The sequence below is a fragment of the Labrus mixtus genome, chromosome 2 (assembly GCF_963584025.1).
Source record: "Labrus mixtus chromosome 2, fLabMix1.1, whole genome shotgun sequence".
Classification (NCBI taxonomy): Eukaryota; Metazoa; Chordata; class Actinopteri; order Labriformes; family Labridae; genus Labrus; species Labrus mixtus.
Genome location: NC_083613.1, coordinates 33,577,540 through 33,594,263, shown reverse-complemented (window position 1 = coordinate 33,594,263; position 16,724 = coordinate 33,577,540). Strand labels below are relative to the sequence as shown.

Here is a 16,724-nt window from a genome sequence, read left to right as displayed (position 1 = left end):
GTTTTTTTTAAACTTGTGTTTGATTATATTTAGGTGTATCCATGTGATTGTGGAGAATGAGGCATGTCAGGCGTGAAAATCAGTGCAGCTCGAGTTGACTGCCTGAACGAGGTCGTGAAAGGTTAAAAATGAGTAAAGTCAAAGTTGATTTAAATAAATAATAGAAGATTCCCAAATCTGAATATGATGAGAAGCTTCCACATTCATCCCTCAAGTGACTTTATTAGATCATATTGGGTTTATCAAAATTGGTCACTACAACATCAGATCACAAAGTTACATGAGAGGAAAAAATGACTCCAAGTCGTAAGCTTTGGACCCAAAACCAGCTGTTAGTTCTGCAGAAAATAGTTTATAATGTGAAGAAATCCAATGTGACAAACTGCAGGAAACTTGTGTCACTCACTTTTAACCAAACACTCGTTGAGTTAACCTGAGCTCGTATCAGGGTCTTCCAAACAGCCTCAGAGGCGGCTCTGTGCTCCTGACACTCAGTGAGAGAACCACGTGAAACTTCCTGAACAAAAGAAAAGAGAGCCGGCTCAGGTAACATGTTCAGGCTGTGCAGCATCAGCCTGTTTCTGCTCCCTCTCGCTGAAGAAGCTTCTCTGCTCGTTGATGGCTCTCTGAAGAAGAGCGATGTTCACTCCATCGACGCAGTTCAGCACACGGGCACGGACCATCACGCCCACATCTGGAGGGAGAGAAGATACAGGTTAAGACAGGTATAACAGTTAAGCGTCTACACTGTAAAAAACAACTTTTAGTAAAAATATTGAATAAATTGTGTTGGTAAGAAAATCCCAAATGATGAGAAATGTTGCCGAATCAGATTCTGCGGATCCCAATGTTCTCACAAGTTTCAGATCATGAGGTAAACGTATGTTGAGGTAAACGTATGTTGAGGTAAACGTATGTTGGAGTAATCCCAGGATGAGTCACCAGACGGCTTCAAGCCTCTATGTAAGCCAGTGAAACCTCTTAACATAGACTTTCTTCTCCAGCAGCCCTCCCCTGGCAGCCCTGCAGCGTTCTGACCCCCCCCAGGAAGGCTTCCAGTGAGCTGGCCAATGAATGAATTTTAAGAGGGGAGTATTATTATTATCATAATTAATCACAAAAAAATGAGCCTTTCCTTACCTTCAGCATTTTCTATCTCACCCAGAACTATATATTGGGCCCCAATTATGGGGTCAAAGGGCTCCACGTACAGCGTGTGGACGACCATCTGGTGCTGTTTTGAAGCATGCTGAGCAGACAATGTTGCCCTGGACTCCTCGGGTCGGTAACTGGCCAGTCTGAAAAAATGAACAGAGAGGATCAATGTCTTAGTCAGCCCAGATGATTTCATTTTATCCTGACTTTTTGAACGTGTATGATGCAGCGTAGTCATTATTTTGAAACGGTTTTTGGGTCTAAGTCAGAAATACACCTTTGTTTTTTAATGTAGGTGGAAAGTTAAATTGTTGTCTACTGTTTTCTAAATAAAACTAATTTAGGAATGCGTTTATAGCTGAATAAATGACCTGATGTTCCGAAGTAAAATTTACTGGGAACAAGTTAATACCTTGTGCGTACAAGTTATTATGTTATGGCCACAAGATATTATCCAACTCATGTAGCCTACATATCTATTGTGCACACAAGATATTGATAACTTAATAACACATTTTTTGGGACTTCAGGGGCCGTAGCATTTTGAAAAAGTAAAATTAACAAATGTTTTAGATACAAGGCAATCCAGAACTCTTCATGTGTTTCTCTCTCTATTTGTTGTTGTTGTTGTTGTTTTGTCTGTTTGGGGTGAAAAACAAACACAAACAATAAAAAACTACCTGCCGAATGTCCTCACTGACTCTCCTTCCTTAGCTGCTCCATTATTAACTTCCCAGGGGAAATAAAAGACTGCAGCTGCGGGGAGCATCGCCATAACACGGGCTAAAATGAGTTCACACTAAATCATTTCAAATTGTATGAAGCGTTGAGCAGAGCAATGCGGAGTACTTCCGTGGTGTGACGTCACATCACTTGTTTAGCTCTCCGCCTCTCGGGGGCTTTCTGCGCCTGCGCAAAGAGGAGGCCGTGTCAGGAGCACTTGTCAGGGGTTGGATCTGCTGCCGGAGGTTACACAACCCACCTCTCCACATAGGATACTTCTTACCGAACAAAAAACAACAATACTTCACTCGGATAACCAACCATGAATCCCGATATTTTGAAAGAGCGGAAAAATGCCACTTTTGACGTCGAGAAACTCACCTACATTCTGGACGGAGGCCCAGAAAAGACAAAAAGGAGGCGAGAAATTGGTGAGTGTTTTGCTCCTTCACGTACGGATACTTCTACAAACTTTAGGTGATGAATATGGCAGTAGAGATGTTTATTAGACATAAAGTATTGTTGAGAAAAAGCTAATTTGCTATGTGGTTGCTAACGGCGACCCTCTAGCTTTATAAACATTATAAGTTGACCTGACCTAATCTAAATCTAAACGTTTTTAGGCAAAGTGTCCCCCTAAAATCCCATTAAAGGTGTTGTTTCTGAAAATATTAATGTATTGGCTATTAAGCAGTACTAGGAGGTTAATTCGGCGTGTGTAATTGTTAACAAATGAGTAGTTTTAAAAAGTTAAGTGATATCATAATCACGATTGTTTTGATTGATGTTAAGTAGGGATGTAACGATTAACTCAACTCACGATATGATTCACGATCCGACCCTATATACATGCAATAACCCCCAATTTCCACATCCTCTGTGCGTGCCACAGTCTGTCAGCGCCACAGTTTTGCTCAGTCGGACGGCGTGCACCCTGCCCCGGTTGATCCGTTTCTGCAAAGTGAGCCGACGAAGCGCAGCTGAACACACGTCACAGGAGAACGCCAAGATCAGAGAATACAGAGTTTGACTTTCTGAGGATGATTTGTTGTTTGTTGTTGATAAAGTGAGGACAATTACGATCGTGATTCCTTATATCGTGTTTTGGATGGAGAGATATCAGAGGTGGCTGCCCACAGCGAGAGCAGGTGGGGGGTCAATGCCTTGCTGAAGGGCACCTCGGTCAGGCTCAGGAAGTGAACTGGAACCTCTCCAGCTACCAGACCAATTTCCAGACTTTGTCCGCACCGGGTCTCCTAAGTTGGGATCCGGTTCCCAACTTAGTTCCCTACAAACCGAGCTACTGCCACATGATACATGCTTATAATACTAAATAAACAACAAATAAACTAACTGTTTTTGAGGTAGTGGTGATGTACTCTGAACAACAAACACTTTGAAACATTTACCAAACATGACAAAACCCTTTGATCAAAGCGCAACACAGCATGCAGCACAATAGTCCTTTAATCTCGATCATGCTGTTTTCAACATCGTGGGAAGCCAAAATCGCAATCAAAAACGTATTGAGGCTGACAAGAACAATGCAATTTTACATGATACAAACAAAGAGTGTGAAGCCGACCTGTAACACTGAGAGTTTGTAGTCTGTATTTTTACTCTTGCACCTACTGTATGATCTGATGATCTTTTACATTTAGTACACAGCGATGAAATTATATTACTTGCAGCATGATCATAAAAGCCCGATGCACCACAGATATGAAAACTGTATGAAACCATAAACACAGAAGATATGGAAAGAGAAGAGAAGTGGTTCAGATAGAAGTGATTGTACCCGACCTAAAAAGCCTCTGCATGTTTCTAATAAGCTCCACGAGCAGAAACGTGCTCAAACTAGGATCAATATTGGAGATGCTTTTGAAAAATGGAGAGAGGTTAGAACACAGAAAGGTTTACAGACCCATGCAGAGCTGGATAAACACTGAAGCTTCAGAGTCCACCACATGGTGACCTGAGTGAGCATCGACTCTAGAGAGGAGGGGGGGGGGGGGGGGGGGGGGGGGGGACAGCTCTCTACAATATTTATAATTTAGACTGCAGTACCCATTTTAACCACTAGGGGTCAGAGTTACATACTGCTCCTTTAAGATCAACCATCATGCAGTGACTTATTTTAGTAATGTCTGATTAAATATTCATGAATACATCAGGATTGTCTTATGTTTATGAAGTTCTGCATCAAACTACACTCCTATGTGAATGAAAGCTTGAAGGTTTGAATAGGATATGCTGGTTCCTCCAAATTCAGGCAAATTTATCCTTTCATTATGTCTGGATATCCACGTCCTACATATGTACAAGATACTCAATTTAATGATTATTTAGCAGTTGCATACTACAAGAGCCCCATTTCTAATTTCCTTTACATTCTCCTCTCCAGAGTCAATGGTTCTCAGCGACCCGGACTTCAAGGAGGAGAACCCGTGTTTCCTGTCCCGCAGTGAGCGTTACGACCAGGCTGTCAGGAAAAGTGCCCAAATGATCCTGAAGCTCAGAGAGTACGGCATCGCAGACCCGGAGGAGATCTACTGCTATAAGAAGTATGTGGTAAAGGAGCCGGCAGGCCACAGTTACACTGTACATCCAGAAGAGTAAAAACCTCATTCATGTTAGACACAAGAAGACCTCAGAACCGGGGGTGATGTCGTATGTGTTGATTAAAAAGTTCTCACAGAGGTTCTTGGGTTTGGGTAAAATCTGAGCCTGTTGATTTTGATAGAGAACTGTACTGCTTTAACATGATTTGTTTTGTCCCAAGGAGATCAAAATATCGATCAAAGTTGTTCCTTTACCCTCGTAAACAGAGAGGTAACACACAATGAGTTTAGCAATACAAACATAGACAAATCCAAACAAACTATTTCTGCTTTGTGGGAGTAATTCTGCTGTTTTTGCTCTCCTGAGGCAGGTGATGAAACAAAGACTCAGATCTAGTACGTCTACTCATCATTTCACGTTTCATATTTGCCGACTCAATGTCTTCATATGAAGCGAACTATTGTGACCTCTGAGAGATGTGATAAGAGGAGTCGCTTCATTTCAGTGATGGACATGTGATGTTGAACCATTCAGCTGTAATGGCTCTTCACCCTCGTTGCACTCTACCACAGTAATCATATAATATACACAACCTGGTTGTTTTTTTAACTGAAGTGCAATCTGCAAAACAGTTTGAGCGTCTATAAAGCAACAGGTGTTTGTTGATGTAGTTTGGGCTCTATGGCAAGCTGTTTGAACATTTTATTTAATTCTAGACATTCTCCAATTAGAATTATATACCAGATATCCTTACTAACATTTCTCCAATCCAGCTGTTTTCACATTAGTGACAATTGTGATTCAGATATTCAGAGTGATATTCTTACTAGCAAGTCCTTTTCAGTTTGCAGTTACTCAACAGTGCTGTAACAAAGTTCTGTAGTCATCACACCTTTGTACTTACTTAATGCACCTGTAGCTGTGGTGTGAGATCATATTGCATTTCGGTGTTGCAGAAGCACAAGAGGTGCACACTGCAATAGCTTCAGACACACACTAGGGCTGTGCAATACATCCCAATTTCATCGTAAACACTTCATGAGCATTCACAACAAACACACTGCATAAGTCTGAATGTATCGCGACAAATCCACATTCACACATTGACGTACCAGCGGGAGCAGCTTGGGGTTCAGTGTTTTGCCCAAGGACAATTTGACATGTGGCTCAACCCCTTATCTTCTGGTTGAGAGGCGACCGACTCTACCACTGAGCCACAGCCGCCCAGTCTAGTTATTCAATCTTGAAATGGCTTGCCATAGAGCCTGCATAATATGAGCAGAGCCTTAATCTACAGTCTTGATGTTAGAACAAAATAGGGTTAATGACTTAGCGCTTTGTAAATATATATAATATGAATATAGTGCATTTAACAACAAAAATAGAATACCCTCTTTCACACAAATGGGTTCAATATGGTGGACCATTTCTATCACACAGGCTCCACAACTATCCTGTTCCTCTACCAGACAACTGGACAATAGAAGGGTTTAGAAATGGTTATAGAACAACATTCGAAGCTGTTTGTAGCCGAGAGTCAAATGCAGTCAGCGGGGGCAAAGTTCATCAAAGTGTGTCAGAGGGTATGCACTCCTCTAACATGTATGCAGGTGGACTGTACCAGACAGATTTAAGATGAGCTCTATGGTAGAGTTCAAAATGATTTTCTATTGACACAAGTGTAGAGTTTAAGGACATTTTAAAACACACTGAAACTGTTTGTACATCACAAGACTCTTTGAGACTTTCAGTGTGCTTTGTTCCTGAACCATGCTTTTATTAAGCAGCACTTACATACAGTTGCAAGAAAAAGTATGTGAACCCTTTGGAATTTCCTAGTTTTCTGCATAAATTGGCCATAAAATGTGTTCTGATCTTCATCTAAGTCTCAACAAAGACAAACACAGTCTGCTTAAACTAATACAACACAAACAATTATATGTTTTCATGTTTTTATTGAACACAACATGTAAACATTCACAGTGCAGAGTGGAAAAAGTATGTGAACCCTTGGATTTAATAACTGGTTGACCCTCCTTTGGCAGCAATAACCTCAACCAAACGTTTCCTGTAGTTACAGATCAGACCTGCACAACGGTCAGGAGGAATTTTGGAACCATTCCTCTTTACAAAACTTTTTCAGTTCAGCAATATTCTTGGGATGTCTGGTGTGAATCGCTCTCTTGAGGTCATGCCACAGCATCTCTATCGGGTTGAGGTCAGGACTCTGACTGGGCCACTCCAGAAGGCGTATTTTCTTCTGTTGTTGATTTACTTCTGTGCTTTGGGTCGTTGTCCTGTTGCATCACCCATCTTCTGTTGAGCTTCACTTGGTGGACAGATGGCCTTAAGTTTTCCTGCAAAATGTCTTGATAAACTTGGGAATTCATTTTTCCGTCGATGATAGCAATCTGTCCAGGCCCTGATGCAGCCCCAAACCATGATGCCCCCTCCACCATACTTCACAGTTGGGATGAGGTTTTGATGTTGGTGTGCTGTGTCTTTTTTTCTCCACACATAGTGTTGTGTGTTCCTTCCAAACAACTCCACTTTGGTTTCATCTGTCCACAGGATGTTTTGCCAGTTGTGCTGTGGAACATCCAGGTGCTCTTCTGCAAACATCAAGTGTGCAGCAATGTTTTCTTTTCTTCTCCATGGTGTCCTCCCATGAACTCCATTCTTGTTTAATGTTTTACGTATCGTAGATTCGTCAACAGAGATGTTAGCAATGTGCCAGAGATTTGTGTAAGTCTTTAGCTGACGCTCTAGGATTCTTCTTCACCTCATTGAGCATTCTGCGCTGTGCTCTTGCAGTCATCTTTACAGGACGGCCACTTCTAGGGAGAGTAGTAACAGTGCTGAACTTTCTCTATTTATAGACAATTTGTCTTACCGTGGACTGATGAACATGTATGTAACCCTTTCCAGCTGGTTCACATCAGACAATGCTTCTTGAGAGTAGCAAACTCAAAACTGGAGTGTGTTTTTTATAGGGCAGGGCAGCTTTAACCAACACCTCCAATCTCGTCTCATTGATTGGACTCCAGGTTGGCTGAGTCCTGACTCCAATTAGCTCTTGGAGAAGTCATTTGCCTAGGGGTTCTCATACTTTTTCCACCCTGCACTGTGAATGTTTACATGTTGTGTTCAACAAAAACATGAAAACATATAATTGTTTGTGTTGTATTAGTTTAAGCAGACTGTGTTTGTCTATTGTTGAGACTTAGATGAAGATCAGAACACATTTTATGACCAATTTAATCAGAAAACTAAGAAATTCCAAAGGGTTCACATACTTTTTCTTGCAACTGTATATCCTACAAATTCATTTCAACTGCTTGGAGTGTGGATCATCCTGGATCAGATCAGCACCCCATGTACCTTGCTGGGCCTCTGGATGGTTAAATGATTGTATGATTGGGCAATCAGCATCGAAGAAGTCCTTAAATCAGAATTGAGGAAGAAGCCCCAGGAGGCAATGAAAAAGAGAGAAATATGTTTCCAGACAGAATTAGGGTTGTCACAAATTATACCAGAACTTTAAACAAGGCTAGTTTAATTCAAACTATATCAACACCTGTTTCCATACCAGAGAAGAATAGACGTCCTTCCAATTGTTCTTCCAATATTAGATAATTTCTTGTAAATGGAGCGCCGCAGTAACGAGTCTTAAAATGCAGAAAATAATTAGCATTTAAAGAACAGTAGAAGGAAACTCCTGTGATTCAGTCCCTCCACAAATGGAGGTCGCTGCACTCGGAAAAGGACTTAAGATGTACAAAAATAGAATTCAGTGGATACCTTCTTCAAGACAGGATCCAAAGAAAATACTGGAGCCAACAAATCACTTAAGGCAAATTTAATGAAGGTGCAAAAGACCTTTAGGGTGCCTAGAACTTGTATTGGAGGTACTTGATATCAGAACAGGTATTGATGTCATTTGAGTTTTCCAAGAATCACATTGAACTCCTACAGCACACTGAAGACATTTTCACATGATTGTATCCACTGAGTTTATCTTAAGCATACAATTCAGCCCTAAAAGTCACATTATCTTTCAGTGCCTCAAATAATAACTCAGCCATTGCACCGCTTATAAAACTTAAAGGAGCAATCAGTGAGATGATAAAGGTATCTTACTATATGATCAGACATGAAGGAAACATGCTATGTTGAAGTGCTGGCTTCTCTGACAACAATGCAGCAGCCAGTATGTCCTCCTTCTAACTTTAGATTCTGCTCCTGAATGCTCTGGATTTGTTTGGAGCAGAGAAGGTAGGCGGTTTTAAGACACACCCCCACACGGCCGTTTTGGACGCCCCTCGGTTTACCAGATATGAGAGCAGTTATCAGGTCAACAGGTGTTGCAGTGATGGAAGCGGGCAAGAGAAGTGGTTCAGATAGAAGTGATTGTACCCGACCTAAAAAGCCTCTGCATGTTTCTAATAAGCTCCACGAGCAGAAACGTGCTCAAACTAGGATCAATGTTGGAGATGCTTTTTGAAAAATGGAGAGAGGTTAGAACACAGAAAGGTTTACAGACCCATGCAGAGCTGGATAAACACTGAAGCTTCAGAGTCCACCACATGGTGACCTGTGTGAGCATGGACTCTAGAGAGGAGGGGGCGGGGGGGGGAGACAGCTCTCTATGATGTTTAGAATTTAGACTGCAGTACCCATTTTAACCACTAGGGGTCAGAGTTACATACTGCTCCTTTAAATTAACAGCAAACTGACCTTGAAGTTGTGTCTTCTAAACTCTCCCTTTACTCAGTATCATCAAGGGAAACCAACGTGAGGCCTTTGGGCTACACTTTAGCATGTTCCTCCCAACCCTGTACAACCAGTGTGACCCTCAGCAGGCCCGGAAGTGGATACCTCTGGCAGAGTCCTTCCAGGCCATTGGCACTTATGCCCAAACCGAGTTGGGTCACGGTCAGTCCTGGACTCAAACCTTAACTTCTTTACTTGCTTTTTGTGTAAGGTCCTCAAACAACTCCATCAAGCTGGCATGTTACAGCACATTTGTTTTGTAATGCTTGGGCACCTTGATGTTTGGGGCAGGAAAAAAAGGCCCCCATTTAGCAGGTGTGCAAAAAAAAAAGTCATGTGTTTGACAGATCCAAATCATGTCAGTTGCAAGTAGGTTTACTAAAAATTGTGTTTATGCGTTCGTTCAACCAACAGAAGGTACTTGCAAAGTACTAGGGGTGTAATGGTTCAAACTGTTCGGTTTAACAGGAAGAAAATGGAACAAAAAGTCTGGGTAACATATTTCCAGGTTTCTCTCATTTATTTTGAACGGACAGCAATGCAAGTGACAGTTTAGACCATTTAGACTTAAGGACGCCCAAAATAAAAAACACCCAATCTTGATTTCTCAGCCTCTGTAGCAGATAGAAACATACAATACAAATATCTGAAAGCTTAAATCCTTGGTTTTGGATCAATACTAAAGTTCATAAACATCCAGAGACCTTTTGAAAACACCGGGGATGAGTTCTTGGAAACCTGTTTTCTTTTGGATAGCTCCCATGATTGAACCTTTGGGTGATGCCACCTTTGTAAGCATTTCATAAGCATGTTCGGCATGGAAAACCCCACTGCAGCGCGTTCCCAAAGAAGCAGGCCGTGTCTTCAAGCTACCGTATATTACTCTTCTTCTTCATTTGCTATTTAACACCAGTTAGCTAGCAGTCCAATCCACCACTTGGATTAGGGTGAACATACTGCTGAGTGGGAAGCCTTTACTCTCCACTCAAAAAAAAAACATTACAGCCCTTTTAAGTACATATAGAGGAAGCTGCTCTGTTAAAGATCGCACTTTGACGACCGCTGGCATTTTAAAACAAAATCCGGAAGTTCACTTTGGTCCGTTCCAACACATTCTGCCCACCAACACTGCTGCTTTCCTGCGCTAATCTCTCTCCCATGCCCTCGTTTTAAAAATCACAATGCACTGATGATGACGCTTTTTGTGTGTCTACGCTGCTTTGCATCTTTCTGTAGCTTAAACACCTCTGTCTTTGGGTTTGCTGTAGAAATGGTGACGAAGTTGTGCTGGGGTGTGAATAAGGACAGCAGAACCTTTTTGTTGTTGTTGTTGTGCAACCTTGCATCAAAAGCAAGTGAAGTGATGTGCAGCAGAACGACTGCGATGAATCTCAACGCTGTCCTCAGACAACTTAACGATCAGGCTGGTTTAGATATTTACAGTGTTGGGGGGAAATAGAAGATGGTGTGTTGTTAAAGTCAGGTTGAGCAAAGTCCAGCATTAGATTAAAAACTGTGTCAGAGGGTGTGCAATGTCAGCTCGCACCAGTTATATAATTAGTTACGATGCTATAGGTCATTCTTTTAAAGAAATGCTGCTTTTATGAACAATGTCGATTTTAGATTAGTGAGTTAAGCTTTCACTGAGATCTGCAAGACAGTGTGACTTTTAGAGAGGAAACCATGACCAAGCTAAAAAAACAAGATTGTATGCTCGAGATGAACTCAGCCATAAAAATCACATTGTCAGAGAATAAACCAGTAATCTTTAAAAAAAACAACAAGTCTGACCTGCAGTTGTGTCTCCTATACTCTCCCTCCCCCCCAGTATATATAGGGGCCACCAAAACGAGGCCTTTGGGCTACACTTTGCCATGTTCCTCCCAACCCTGTACAACCAGTGTGACCCTCAGCAGGCCCGGAAGTGGATACCTCTGGCAGAGTCCTTCCAGGTCCTGGGCACGTACGCCCAAACCGAGTTGGGTCACGGTCAGTCCTGGACTCAAGCCCTTAACTCAGTTACTACTTAGTCATGTCAGGCCCTCAGACACACCTTCAGTCTGCGTAAAAAAACAAAAACAAATTTGTGTTCCCGGGAAAAAGAACAAAAGTCCAGTCTCAGCAGGTTGTGAAAACTGTTCTGGTGATTCCTTGTATGTGTTTGACAGATCTAAATCATGTGCCTATATGTAGGCTAACAAATGTAGCATGTTTGTTCTAACAATCATACTTGTGTTCTAACAAAAGATGGTAATTTGTGACTAATACGTGTAGCCGTATCTGATTTATTAACGTCACTCCACTAGTCGCTCACTCTCACAGTTTCAGGTTAGCTAGCTTTTAACATGAAATGAGTGGAGTTGTTCTTGTCCGTTTAAAAACGTTCTCCGTACTGGACTAGTTGGTTCTGCTGCTTTACTCCTCACAACTCTCCCATCCCTTCCCTCATGTAATGAATCATGATGTAATGTGTGTCTTGATTACTTTCCATCTGTTTGCAAATGATGAACTCTGTCTTTGGATTGGCTGCTGAGCAGATTCAGAAGTGGAGGAGAAGTCGTGCTGATGTGTCAAATATTAGTTTATAAACAAGTGAAGGTTGGTCACGTGCGGCAGAAGTACGTGCTTCTGCGAGCTCCAGCCTGGTATTGTCTCTTTTGGAATCTGAGAGGCCGGGGGAATCTGCAGTGAGAGAAAATGTAGGCCAAGCCAGCTTTTTGTTAGCTGCCCCTCTGAAACAAAGCCAAATGGATGTTCTTGTGAGTCTCACCAGAGCTACTCTGAAAGTTTGTTCTCTGAAGGACATTTTGTTTACCTGCGTTTTGGCAGGTTTGGGCCAAAGTTCAAGAGTATCAGTGAACAGGGGAACACAAGGGGGGCCTTTCTCAAACCGGTCCCTCTGCTCTGTCTCAGCTGAATGAAGCCCCCCTCGTTTCAGAGGGTACAGACTGCCCTCATGCCCACAGAAACAGGAACTTTATGCAACCATGGTTTCATGTCACTCAAATAATCTGTTGTCTACTTAAATACCATTACAGAGACTCCATCATATGAGGATTAAATCTCCATGTTTAAATGTTTGATGGCATTTCTTTATTGTAAACATCTTATTGTTTTAATCTGATGTTTATAAGCTTAGTTTTTTTTAACTCCCTATAAACACAGAACATTAGATCCTGAATATATAAAGTTTAAAGGTCACATATTCTGTAAACTCCACTTCACCATGTTTCTCTAACTCTAACATGTCTCTAGTCCGTCTACAAATGATGAGAAAAGTCCATCCTCTCCGTCCAGGTGGGTGACACTCCCACAGCTAGGTGTTTGTTCTGCCCTCTGAGTCTGCCTTCTCACCGTAAACAATAGGACATGGAGCGAGAAAGCCCGAATACACCCGAGCCCTTCCAGAGAGGGGGCGTGGTCAGACACATGCTCATTTACATATTTAAAGGTACAGACACAGAAACAGCCTGTTCTGAGCAGGGCTGAAATAGAGGGGTTGGGGGGGGACTCTTTGGTCTAAAGGATGTAAACTGGAGCGTCGGGCTCAGGTCAGAAACAGATGCAGACCAGAACGTCCTAAACTGAGACACTGAGGTATTCAGACTGCAGCTTCTCGAGACAGAATGAAATGAAATCAAAAATGAAAGAATTTCAAACCAATGTGATCGTATCAGTAATTCCAATATGCATGACATTTTAAATTAAAAATTCTTGATGTGACCCACACGTAAATAATCACCTATAATCCTTCCTGTGGGTTTTTTTTGTAAAAAAAAAACTCCTCACCCTCCAATTTTCTATAAATTTCCCTATCTATCTCCCTCTTTGCCCCCTCTCTGCTTTACCTACTTTCCTCACTCCCCCCTCCTCCTTTGTGCTGCGCGGCCCAGCTGTGTGCACCCGGACAGGCCTGAGCCCCTGGATCTCCATCTGGGGATGTTCCTGCCCACACTGCTCAACCAGGCCACCCCCGAGCAAATGGACCGCTTCTTCATGCCCGCCTGGAACCTCGAGATCATCGGCACCTACGCTCAGACCGAGATGGGCCACGGTAAAAATGATCCAGAGTCCAAACTATCAGGAACCAGTCCAAAAAATAAAAAACGGGGATCATTTGGTTTCTTTGGTTTTGCCATTGATGAGAGCAATCCCTCCAGGTTCTTGACGCTTAAAGTCTGCCGACTAAGAGTCAAGCACACACAGCAAGCCGGTCCCACAATTTGCCACCTTCATCCTCTGAACTGTCGACCCCAAAGCCTCCAAGCTTTGACCTTTGCGGGGGGAAATATCGTACACTGTGTATTTGAAAAAGTACCAAATTCTGTGAAACAGCGGCCGGTTCCGTCACCGCTCTCGTTTCCACCCACATGGGGGCGCTGTCATTGTTGTGAGCTGGAAGTGACCTTGGACTGCTCTCATCAATTGTCAGCGTGACTTTTTAAACAGGTTGTACTCTGATGTCAACAACAGACAAATAGTAAGACAAATGTTGTTTTCATCCTGGTTTCTTAAAGTTAAAATGCTTACAAACGCTCACCAAACATCCACATTAACATCTATTATTCTGTAGCTTCATTTATTAACAACCTGTGTGACCACTTGTGTCGTCGGCCGACTCACTGAACGAAGAGATCAAATCAGAGGAATGTCGGCCAGAGTACGACCTGTGGAAAAAAACGTCCTCGTCTGTCACCAGCTGGTAGAAAACCTCCCCACTAGAGTGCATCAGATCATCCTCTAAAGACAGCTCTCTCTCGCCCTCTCATCACGGTTTCAAGTCGTCTTTTCTTTGTGTTTTGACGTTTGTTTTAGCGTTAGTCTCAGATCTGTGTTTGGCCGTAGGTCAGAGTAACACCTTGAGTAGTTCCATTAGACTTAACTCAGAGGAAACCCATCATACATGTCTTCCTGTATTTCCCTGCTGATCGATGCAAACGGCATGTTTGAAGTGTTGCATGAGTGAAATATGATTGTTACATGTTTTTAGATCTGTCAAACATCCACAGAGTGCATCACTTTGTTCTTCTTCCGTTCATTAAATATCAAACTGTGGAGGGCTGAACATGACGTCTGTCACTTCCTTCTTCTGTCCTGTTGGATGATATCATATCAGATCACATATTGTGTTAACGACTGATTCATCTTTGATTTTGACTTATTTGTTAAAGCTAATAGTTAAACATTCATGAGTCATTTTTCCTTTTCTTGTATCATCCCCGTCCTCTCTTTGTACCTATGTGTGTTTGTGCGTTGGGCTTTGATTTATCGTCTCTCTGTAGGCACTCACCTCAGGGGGCTGGAGACCACCGCCACCTATGACCCCGCCACACAGGATTTTGTCTTGAACAGTCCCACAATCAGCTCCATCAAATGGTGGCCCGGAGGACGTGAGTACCTTCCCGCTGTTTTTGTCCCTCGACCGACCGTGAGTCGTTTTGACGCCTGGGAATTGGATGCAGGGGGTGTGAGGCGTCCTCTGTGATCAGGGTGGAGGGGGTGTGAGGCGTCCTCTGTGATCAGGGTGGAGGGGGTGTGAGGCGTCCTCTGTGATCAGGGTGGAGGGGGTGTGAGGCGTCCTCTGTGATCAGGGTGGAGGGGGTGTGAGGCGTCCTCTGTGATCAGGGTGGAGGGGGTGTGAGGCGTCCTCTGTGATCAGGGTGGAGGGGGTGTGAGGCGTCCTCTGTGATCAGGGTGGAGGGGGTGTGAGGCGTCCTCTGTGATCAGGGTGGAGGGGGTGTGAGGCGTCCTCTGTGATCAGGGTGGAGGGGGTGTGAGGCGTCCTCTGTGATCAGGGTGGAGGGGGTGTGAGACGTCCTCTGTGATCAGGGTGGAGGGGGTGTGAGACGTCCTCTGTGATCAGGGTGGAGGGGGTGTGAGGCGTCCTCTGTGATCAGGGTGGAGGGGGTGTGAGGCGTCCTCTGTGATCAGGGTGGAGGGGGTGTGAGACGTCCTCTGTGATCAGGGTGGAGGGGGTGTGAGGCGTCCTCTGTGATCAGGGTGGAGGGGGTGTGAGGCGTCCTCTGTGATCAGGGTGGAGGGGGTGTGAGGCGTCCTCTGTGATCAGGGTGGAGGGGGTGAGAGGCGTCCTCTGTGATCAGGGTGGAGGGGGTGTGAGGCGTCCTCTGTGATCAGGGTGGAGGGGGTGTGAGGCGTCCTCTGTGATCAGGGTGGAGAGGGTGTGAGGCGTCCTCTGTGATCAGGGTGGAGGGGGTGTGAGGCGTCCTCTGTGATCAGGGTGGAGGGGGTGAGAGGCGTCCTCTGTGATCAGGGTGGAGGGGGTGTGAGGCGTCCTCTGTGATCAGGGTGGAGGGGGTGTGAGGCGTCCTCTGTGATCAGGGTGCAAGCCGAGAAGAACTCCTCCACAGCACCAGTTCTGACTCTTTCAATCATTTTCTCGTTTCTAGTTGGAAAGACGTCAAACCACGCCATCGTTCTGGCTCAGCTGTACACTCAGGGAAACTGTCACGGTCTGCACGCTTTCATCACGCCGCTCCGTGATATGAAGACACACGAGCCGCTGCCAGGTAACCTCCGTCTGTCGTGATGTGTGGAGTCAGCTCTCCTTTACCTCCCTGACTCCACCACCTTTTTCTGTGTTATTTATTTCTCTCTCTCTCTCCTCCTCTCTCTCTCTTTCTCTCTCTCTCTCCCCTTCTCTCTCTCCCTCCCCTTCTCTCTCTCCCTCTCTCTCTCTCTCTCTCTCTATTTCTCTCTCCCTCTCTCTCCCTCTCTCTCTCTCTCTCTCTCCTCCTCTCTCTCTCTCTTTCTCTCTCTCTCCCCTTCTCTCTCTCCCTCTCTCTTTCTCTCTCTCTCTCCCCTTCTCTCTCTCCGTCTCCCTCTCTCTCTCTCTCTCTCTCTCTCCTCCTCTCTCTCCCTCTCTCTCTCTCTCTCCCCTTCTCTCTCTCCTTCTCTTTCTCTTTCTCTCTCTCTCTCTCCTCCTCTCTTTCTCTCTCTCTCCTCCTCTCTTTCTCTCTCTCTCTCTCTCCCCTTCTCTCTCTCCCTCTCTCTTTCTCTCTCTCTCTCTCCCCTTCTCTCTCTCCCTCTCTCTCTCTCCCCTTCTCTCTCTCCCTCTCCCCTTCTCTCTCTCCCTCTCTCTCTCTCCCCCCTCTCTCTCTCCCTCTCTCTCTCTCCCTCTCTCTCTCCCCTTCTCTCTCTCTCTTCTCTCTCTCCCTCTCTCTCTCTCTCTCCCCTTCTCTCTCTCCCTCTCTCTCTCTCTCCTCCTCTCTTTTTCTCTCTCTCTCTCTCTCCCCTTCTCTCTCTCCCTCTCTCTCTCTTTCCCCCCTCTCTCTCTCTCTCCCCCCTCTCTCTCTCTCTCCCTCTCTCTCTCTCCCCTTCTCTCTCTCCCTCTCTCTCTCTCCTTCCCCTCTCTCTCTCGCCCTCTCTCCCTCTCTTTTCTCTCCCTCTCTCTCTCTCTCGCCCCCTCTCTCTCTCTCTCCTCTCTTTTCTCTCCCTCTCACTCTCTCTTTCCCTCTCTCTCCCTCTCTTTTCTCTCCCTCTCGCTCTCTCTC

At 44.3% G+C, this 16,724-nt stretch overlaps 2 protein-coding genes across 6 annotated transcripts in view; one reads left to right on the top strand and one right to left on the bottom strand.

Moving 5' to 3' along the window:
- Window positions 1-202: 202 nt before the first annotated feature.
- Window positions 203-2,015, bottom strand: ten1 (TEN1 subunit of CST complex). The gene is made up of 3 exons (XM_061062793.1): window positions 1,836-2,015; window positions 1,141-1,298; window positions 203-694 (listed from the first exon to the last, which is right to left on the bottom strand). Exons 1-3 carry the CDS (start codon window positions 1,928-1,930, stop codon window positions 543-545), a joined length of 405 nt encoding a protein of 134 aa, XP_060918776.1. The 5' UTR covers window positions 1,931-2,015; the 3' UTR covers window positions 203-542.
- A 55-nt stretch (window positions 2,016-2,070) lies between these two features.
- The window catches only part of acox1 (acyl-CoA oxidase 1, palmitoyl), a 24,681-nt gene continuing 10,027 nt past the window's right edge, over window positions 2,071-16,724 (top strand). The window contains exons 1-5 of one of the 5 annotated variants that reach the window (XM_061062733.1): window positions 2,071-2,309; window positions 4,283-4,442; window positions 13,107-13,267; window positions 14,496-14,603; window positions 15,621-15,740. In XM_061062733.1, the coding sequence (XP_060918716.1) occupies window positions 2,201-2,309; window positions 4,283-4,442; window positions 13,107-13,267; window positions 14,496-14,603; window positions 15,621-15,740 (658 nt within the window). In that variant the 5' untranslated portion in view covers window positions 2,071-2,200. Of the gene's footprint in view, window positions 2,310-4,282; window positions 4,443-9,214; window positions 9,376-11,041; window positions 11,203-12,713; window positions 12,811-13,106; window positions 13,268-14,495; window positions 14,604-15,620; window positions 15,741-16,724 lie in introns of those variants that run through there. The other 4 variants (XM_061062725.1, XM_061062741.1, XM_061062748.1 and 1 more) reach the window with 4 other exon arrangements.